Source organism: Protobothrops mucrosquamatus, unplaced genomic scaffold (assembly GCF_001527695.2).
Source record: "Protobothrops mucrosquamatus isolate PMUCROS unplaced genomic scaffold, P.Mucros_1.0 scaffold738, whole genome shotgun sequence".
NCBI classification, from domain to species: domain Eukaryota; kingdom Metazoa; phylum Chordata; class Lepidosauria; order Squamata; family Viperidae; genus Protobothrops; species Protobothrops mucrosquamatus.
Window position 1 is genome coordinate 180,338 of NW_015387011.1, and position 9,215 is coordinate 189,552.

General features: G+C 39.5%; 1 protein-coding gene across 1 annotated transcript in view; it reads left to right on the forward strand.

Annotated features, from left to right (window-relative positions):
- Window positions 1-5,205: 5,205 nt before the first annotated feature.
- LOC107289625 (L-amino-acid oxidase-like) overlaps window positions 5,206-9,215 on the forward strand; it is a 15,820-nt gene continuing 11,810 nt past the window's right edge. Inside the window, exons 1-2 of the mRNA XM_015818416.2 lie at window positions 5,206-5,218; window positions 7,807-8,033. Of these exons, the coding sequence (XP_015673902.2) occupies window positions 5,206-5,218; window positions 7,807-8,033 (240 nt within the window). The remainder of the gene's footprint in view (window positions 5,219-7,806; window positions 8,034-9,215) is intronic.

Genomic DNA, 9,215 nt, shown 5'->3' on the forward strand with positions numbered 1-9,215 from the left:
CCTTCCTTCCTTCCTTCTTTCCTTCCTTCCTTCCTTCCTTCCTTCCTTCCTTCCTTCCTTCCTCCCTCCCTCCCTTCCTCCCTCCCTCCCTCCCTCCCTCCCTCCCTTCCTTCCTTCCTTCCTTCCTTCCTTCCTTCCTTCCAACAAGCATATATAAATGTAATTAATGTACTATGGGGAAATGGAATCACCGTCAGAGCCTACCACCCTAATGTTTTTCATGCAGGTTGCTTATTGAAAATAGAACAGTTGCTGGAATTCCTGCATAGCTACTTCCTTAATAACTCTGACTAATCAATATCTAGATAAATAGTTCTTGCATTTAACTGTTCCAGTCCAGCCACTTGCCAGAGAAGCTTGATACGATCCTATTGCCAATGTCCACGTTATCAAAGGCCCAATAATTAATTGTTTAGGAATGGAAAAATCTTGTCTTATCTGATTATGACTTTGGAGAAAGAATTTTTAAAACTGTTATTATGTATGCGCATTTGAGCATAGCCGAACTCTAAATTGGACTCCAGGGACTCATTTTTTCAGATGTAATATTCCACCTCACTCCCAAAATACATTCAGGGAGGTAGATTGTACTGAGAGATAATAAGCCAAATTGACACTTTAAAAAATGTAAATTACAAGGAGTGGTACAAACAGATTATTTAAGCATTGTGTTATTTATCCAATTTTATGCAAGTTGTGGGTACAAAATTAGGAAGTCCAAACAAATAATCACTTCCCCACCCAGAATTATCTTACAGAGGATATGGATGGCATAAAAATTAATAAATAAAAATAATTAATTAACTGATCTTTCAGAATTACCTTTGTATCAGTGCATATTTAACAAAGACTAGCTCATAATTCTTTCTTCTTACAATAACAGGGATAAATACTTGTTTAAGGCAACATACGTTTTTCAGAAATAAGATTAATAATAATAAGATTCCATTCTGTCACTGTTCTAAGATTTACAGTATATTTCCATTACATTCTACACGAGCTTAGACACAATCCAGTCAGATCAAGAAGGAATGAAAGAGAGGCTGCTTTTTGACTCTCTGCATCAAAAACTGGTCACAGTTTTTATCAGTGTGATTTTCTTCATGTTTTCATCATTCTGTTTGGAAACAGCCTCCTTTTCTTTTTAATCAAAATAGATCCAGGTTCTTTAAAAGTCTTTTTTCTTCTGTCAATTGTACATCATGGACTTCAGCCAGGACCTTGCAATTAATTGTTCCTAGGATATTTTTTTTTCATGTGTTGTGAAAAGTAGGTCTGAAGGCTTGTGGGCCGCTAATTCAGTTGAGGAACAGCTGTTGTCTGGTAAGATGGCTAATGATGGACAGCAAGAGATTGACACATTGTGTGACAGTTGTACAAAATGCGAAGTCTTTTTCAAAGGCAATCCCAGTCAAAGTGAGTTGCAATGGTCTGAGACAGGGGTCGGCAACCTTAAACACTCAAAGAGCCATTTGGACCCGTTTCCCACAAAAAAGAAAACACTGGGAGCCACAAAACCCTTTTGACATCTAAAATGAAGATAATATTGCATACATCATTTTTTTTTACCTTTATGCTATGTATAAAAAAACTATAGTGTGTTGCATTTATGAAATCAATGAACTGCTACAAAGAAAACAAATTTTTATTTCTGCATGCAACAAAAACATTTTGAACTCCCCAAAAAAAAGACACTAGGTTGAAGGTTACTTTCAAATAAAATACTATTTGAGTCCTCCTTGTATTTATGAAATAAAAAACCGAATTTAAATTATCTGCCTGCAGCAAACCCAAAATGCTGTCTGCTTCTGTGTGCCGTCATCCTTTTATTGCATTTACTGGAGTGTGCAGTCAGTTGTCAACTTGAATAAAAAAGGACTATTTCACTGAACAATGTCAAATATATATTTGCAAAATAATAGTCAATTAAAATATTTATTTTACTTGGTTAATGTGATTTTTGTTTCTCAACATCAGCACACCACATCTGCACATCAGGGCGGTAAGACGTCACCTTCATCTTCAAACAGGATTGTAAGCTGTTGTCTGTGAGGCGTGAGCGATATTTGTTTTTAATATAGTTCATGTTGAAGAAGAAGATCTGGACAGACTTGAACACTGGGCGCTATCTAACAAAATGAAATTTAGTGGTGAAAAAAGTAAGGTTCTACATTTAGGCAAGAAAAACCGAATGTACAGGTATACAGTAGTAGAGGCGGTACTTTGCTCAATAGTAGTAACTGTGAGAGGGACCTCAGAGTCTTAGAGGACAATCACTTAAATATGAGCCAGCAGTGTGCTGCAGCTGCCAAAAAAGCCAACACAGTGCTAGGCTGCATTAACAGAGGGATAGAATCAAGATCACATGAGGTATTAATACCACTTTACAATGCCTTGATAAGGCCACACTTGGAATACTCCATCCAGTTTTGGTCACCACGATGTAAAAAAGATGTTGAGACTCTAGAAAGAGTACAGAGAAGAGCAACAAAGATGATTAGGGGACTGGAGGCTAAAACATATAAGGAAAAGTTGCTGGAATTGGGTATGTTTAGTTTAATGAAGAGAAGGACGAGGGGGGACATGATAGCAGTGTTCCAATATCACAGGGGCTGCCACAAAGAAGAGGGAGTCAATTAACTCACTGTCCCCATTGTTTAGTTTAAATATTCCTTCAGAGAATCTGTGAATTTATTGCTGAGTAACGTAGTCCCTTTCTTTGATGGATGCAAACCATCTCTTTTGTACATTTTTTTCATTGGACCAGCTACAGACATCGTGACTAATATAACCAAAGCCTTCCCCTTTACACCACTCCTTTAGCCACATATTGAATTCTGCTATATGCTGGCCTTTTCCATTTTGCTCCTTATACATTGGTAAAAACTCTGAAAAAATAAGCCTCCAGCCTATCCTGCTAAGTTCCTGCCCCAAGCTCTGGAAATCATTCTGCACAGAGAGTACATCTTTTTGGGATAGATCATTAATGCCAAGATGTACAACAGCCTCCACATCACAGTCCTTGCTGGCATTCTTGACTATTTTAAAAATACGCTTCTTATCCCTACTGGCAGTAGCACCTGAAAGACACCTGACCTCTTTCGAAACCTCTGTGTTTTTTTCCTAAATTTACATCCCTTATAATTGAATCACCAACCAGAAGGTGGCTTCTCTGTCAAAAACAAGTTCTTCATCTCGGACCACGATCCCCTGCTTATTTGAGTTATCATCACAAATACCTTGACCTGTCTCCTTAATGTCCCTTAAGTCAACAAGGGCACTGTATCTGTTGTGCAGGGACACAGTGAAAGCTTTGTGTTTATGGTTCACAGCTTTCACCCTGCCAGATCCCACAGTTGTCCACACTGCCCTTCTCCTGCAGGATCTTTGTGGTAGAGGGGGATGATAGCGTGGAGGCTCAATAGAATAGAAGGGTTGAACTGGACACCTAATTTCTGCCTGAAGAGCATAGATTACAGACCCTAGATAAATAATCTGTCCTTGTAGACTAGTGATTTGTTTTTTCAGATAGGAGTTTCCAAGTTTGAAAAGAGTACTGCGAAAGACAGCTGCAAAACAAGTGTTGCACTGAACTAAGCCAGACATGCTGAGATACAAGGAATCTCAAATGCACTTGCTCTGAACGTACCACTGCTGTTTTTGATTTTTAGTTATATGATTGTAGCTCTTCCCAGCAAGCTCTGGGCAGTTTAAATGCAATGGAGGTCCAATCAGCAGGGCCTCAGCTACTTTCCTCCTCCACCCTCCTCCTTTTTAATTCACAGAATGTAAATTTGGTAGCCAATCAAAAAGTTCGGATAAGAAGTCAAAAGGAGAATTTTCTTTTTTTTTTTTCAAGATATAAATTTTATTATTTTTATCATAAAAAAAACACATCACAGGTACATCACAATGCAAAAAAAACAAAACCCCACCCCCCACCCCCCACCCCCCGGACTTCCCAAACCTTATCCCAGGATACTATTCAACTAAAAGTAAACTACTATTAATATCCCTAACTCCACAAAATATTATTCTACATAAGCAGGTGAAATATGTAAAAAAAAGAGAAACAAATTATCTAAAAGCCTAGATTATATTCCACCATTCTATGCTTGTTTTGAATATAAACAATCCATCTTCTCCATATTGATAAAAATTGTTCATTTGAGTGATTCTTCAAATAAGCCGAAATTTTTGCCATTTCAGCAAGATGCGAAACCTTCAATCTCCAGTCCACCACTGTAGGTAAAACTTTACTCTTCCAATTTTGAGCTATCAACAAACGGGCAGCAGTTAAGCAGTACAACATCAAGTTCGTTTCTTTTACATCCAAACTTTGTGTAATACCTAGGAGAAACAACTGAGGCAAGAAGAAGATTCTTCTTTTAAAAATTTGCTGTAGGTTATTAAGGCTTTTTGGATAAAATTGTGGTGGAAAAGGAGAATTTTCATATCCAATTTTATGTGTAAGCTTCTTTAGGCATTGGATATCACCCTCTATCAGTTGTGAGTGGTCGCTTAAGTTAAAGCAACATAGTCCTTTGAATTCTTCACACCCATGATTATGTCTTAACAACAAATAATCAATGGCTGCTTGATTTTCAAGGGTAGCCTCTCTCACCTGCTTTAGTTCCTGATTCAAGGCATCCAACACCTGGGAAGTTGAATTTAGATTTTGCACAAGTGCACACACTTGGCTGTTCAGGGCCCTGGCATTGTGTACTGCCAGAGCTGGTACCCCTACCAAAGAGACAGCCAGCAATACGCATTCTGTTTTTGTTAGTAGCCAGGTTTTGGGGTCACAATCAGGGGTCAGCTTCTGTAGATCTCTCTTTTGTCATCTCTGGAGTGAAGGCTTTACCATGGTTAGCCTTGTTTCAAAAAACAAGATGCTCCCTGCTTGAATTAGAATTATTCTATTACTGCTGTTAAAGTCCTTTGTTAGACATTACAAGGCATGAGTTCAGTTGTACCAGACATCTTGACTGAGTTTTATGCTTAAATACAAGCTGTGCTCTGCTGAATTTTCTGCTCCCTCCAGATAGGTGTGTCAGGATCTAACTCAATGGAAAGTTTGCCATTGAAAAGTTTTCAAGTGAGACAGCCAATTTTCTCTAATTAGGATTTACTGCTGGCCTCAGCCAGACACCTCCTGAGTATAAATAAGAGCACAGATTTGCATCCTTATCCTGCGCGTTGAACATGGCCAAGTTCTGTAAGTATTTTATTTTCTGGATAGAGGTTATTTTAGGACTGTATGCACTTGGGGTATTCAAGTATAATGATGAATCTTGAATAATAGTTTGAGCTATGCATAGATGGATTTCCTTTGGAATCTAAGGAAGAAGGTCTTTAGAGGTGCTTCAATTGGCAGCTGCCTAGACAGGTCTAGCTTCTGGATCATGTGGTTACCTTCTGCAGTAATAATAGAACATAGAATAATAGGGCTGGAAGGGATCTTGGAGGTCGGTCTTCTAGTTCAACCCTCAGCTCAAGCAGGAGATACTATACCAGAGGTCCTCAATCTTTTGGGCACCAGGGACCGATTCTGTGAAGAGAGGTTTTTCCGTAGACCGGAGGGGGCGTGGTTTTGTGTGCTGCCTGCATCTCACGGATGGGGCTTCGTTTATTTGTGCAGACCAGTTGCTGGCATGCCCTGGCCCAGTACTGGTCCATGGACCGGGGGGTTGGGGACCCCTGCACTATACCATTCTGGACAAGTGGCTGTCCAGTCTCTTCTTGAAAACCTGGAAAATATCTTAATATTAAATATCTTAAATTGTTTAGGTTAAAGAATTGCTAACAGGGCTATAAGCATATCTTTACATGCTCCAAGGTATCTTCTTTTTTGGAATCTAAAGTTAAAGGTTATCATGAGTCACTTCTATTTGTTAATTTCTTAATCAACAAATAGTTTGCCCAAAACAAAGCTCAAAAGCTTTTAGAGAGGTTTGGAAAAAACGGCTGTACTTAATATCCACGACTCGAGAAAAAGACTTGATTCACTGAGTTCTCCATAATTCATAAAATTCATTTCTATATTCTTCTCGACATTTTTTTTCACAGACAGAGCTGGGGAAAGATAGTGTGTTACTACAAGGAAATCCTTAAGATCCTTCACTCCTTCCCCAACACCCCACTCCAAGTAGGATTTGATATCTCTGATTTAGCAACATGGATGAGAAAAAAAATTCATGCTGGATTAAGTTAAGCATTTTAAATCGTTTGTTTATTTTTAAACTGCTAGTTCACCTTTCTTCCAAGAGCTCAAGGGGGCTTCCATGAAAATCTCCCCTCATTATGTCCTATCCTTTGAGGCTGCTGATTGACCCAAAGTCACTCAGTGTGGGTTCAGGGCAAAAGTCCTAATGCAACATCTTAACTACCAAAGTTTGCTGCTCTTGAAAAATGACAGCTTGTTCCCCTCTCCACAGCATAGCTTAGCATATCTGAACTGCAAATAACCAGAAGCCCATTAGGTGGCAAAAAAGATGTACATCCATTTGCTGCCAACTATTGGTCCTCTACATTGTAGCTGCCCAGATATGGGCATCTTTCTGCTCCCTCCCCTCTTATGTTCAGCCATGTATGATTCTTGAATGCTCTCTAGACAAGACTTTGCAGTTTTTTTGGCAAGATTTTTCAGAAGTAGTTTGCCATTGCCTTCTTTCTAGGGCTGAGAGAAACTGACTGGCCCAGGTTCACCCAGCTGTCTTTGTGCCCAAAGCAGGACTAGAACTCAGTCTTGCAGTTTCTAGCGTAATGTCTTAACCACTACACCAAATGGCCTCTTTATCCTTTCTATAGTAACAAGTAAAGGATTAAAGCCATCTTACTTCTCATTCCAGGTTCACGGTCCAAACTAATATCCCACTATGTCGAATTTTAGGAAACAAAATGAAAATATTGCATTCATGGGCAAGATTATAGTCGATTAAGCTAGTCCATTGATTGATTGATCAATTCATTGATTCATCTACCTACCATCAAGTCATTTTCAACTCCTAGTGACCACACAGACATTCTCCATGAATATTTAACCTAACCATGTCTAACTTTATCTTTCAAATTTCCCAATAATGCAGTCATCCCCATTGTACCTGAGTCCGCCTTGTGGTTGGTTGTCCTTTTCTTCTCTTTTTTTCCACCTTTCACAGCATCCAAGCCTTCTCCAGAGAGCTATGTCTTTGCATCATGTGTCCAAAGTAGGATAACTGGAGCTGGTCATTTGTGCATCAACTGAGAACACTGTGTTAATTTGCTTGATGATCCATTGGTTTGTTTTCCTGACTGTCCATGGTATTCTCAGGAGTCTTGTCCAACACCAAAGTTCAAAGGCATCAATAATCTTTCCATCCTGCTTCTTTAAAGTCCCCTTTCATCTTCTTCATAAAGTAGGATGACAGAATGGCTAAATAGATAAGCAAAAATGATGTTTTCATATGATCACCCATTATATTTTTGCATAAATTCATAGATTGGTTAAATATTTTCAGAAATTTGACTATTGTTCATTCAGATATTAGTAGTTATGACTATAAAAAGAACTGTGATGTTCATTTTCTTAATTGGTTCTTTAAACTACTTGAAATGAGGTTGCTCATGCTTTATGTCCACCCAACTGACCAGCTCTCCCACCTGGTAAGCTAACACCAAATGGTTATTTACTTGAATGAAGATTTCTCCAGAAAAGATCCATGGCTTCCAAATTAAAGTCCTGACTCAGAAAGTTGGCCAAAACATATTTTCATTTGCTGTCTCCTTTCCTTCATCTTTCAATCATAGCTTGGTTTTTTTTTCTAGCAATTTTGTCACTCATACTACTTCTTATGGCCATCTGTGTCTCTGAAAATCATGCCAATGAACAGGAAGATTGGTGGAAATGTTTTGAGGACCCTAACTACGAGGAGCTGTTAAATATTGCCAGAAATGGGCTGGAAAAAACTTCAAAGCCAAAAAGAATTGTGATTGTTGGGGCAGGAATAAGTGGACTCACTGCTGCCAAATTACTGAAAGATGCTGGACATCAGGTAATGGTGTTGATGAAAAAGACCAATCTGCAATCTTAACCGTCAACAATATGGAGAGGTACCTGTGGTGAATGGTGGGAGAGGTATTAAAAATGTTGTGTTCCAGAGTGATATCTCAACATTACCTCCAAGTAGAAAAGGTAGGTCAGCATAATTCAAACATGACCTCCAAGTAGAAAAGGTAGGTCAGTGGTTCTTAAACTTACTCCTTTTTCCAGTCTCCACTAATGCCATTGTTCTCACAAATACAAAATAGAACAAGACTGTATTATTTTACAACTAGCACCTTGCAGCAGTGGTCCCAAATTGGATCTTCGACTCACAAACAAGCATTTACAAATTCCTCCATTACCCTCCAGGGTGTTGGAGGGGTTACTTCACTAGTTGTGACTGATTTTAAGAGGCGGTGCTCATCTCTGTTTCTTAAGCCAAAGAGCCACTGTTGTCCGGAGATGTTATCGTGGTCATGTGGTCAGCATGACATCACACCGAAGCACAGAGCATATGGTGAAACATAGTACGCTATTACCTTCCCGCATGCTCGTATGTGGTACCTATTCATCTACTTGCATTTGCATGCTTTCAAACTGCTAGGTTGCCAGGAGCTGGGACAAGTGATGGGAGCTCACCCCATTTCACGGTACTCGTGTCTCAAACTGCTGAACTATAGACCTATAATGGTGTAAAACTCCAGTGTCTTAATCACTGAGACACCATGTCCCTTATTATCCTCCAGGTTTTGCCTAAATTACCCCCAGTTTAGGAACCACTGCTTTATACAGAAGAAGATGGCTAAGCAAAGAACTGAATCCAATGTCTCACAGACTTTGACAAACAAATGTGTTTGAGTATATTATGCTGACCCTTCCTAATGCATGCTCTCTATAAAAAATCAATTTTTTGATAACTTCCTCACCGACCGTACGCAGTCTGTATTGGCAGGGGGACAGAGGTCGACTCCTAGACCCCTAACCTGTGGGGTTCCTCAGGGGTCGGTCCTCTCCCCCCTTTTGTTCAATATTTATGTAAAGCCGCTGGGAGAGATCATTCGTGGCTTTCGGGTGGATTTCCATCAGTACGCTGATGATACGCAGCTGTACATTTCCACCCCAGGCCACCCCAACGATGCCCTTGACGTGATGACCCGTTGCCTGGAGGCCGTACGGGTCTGGATGGGGAGGA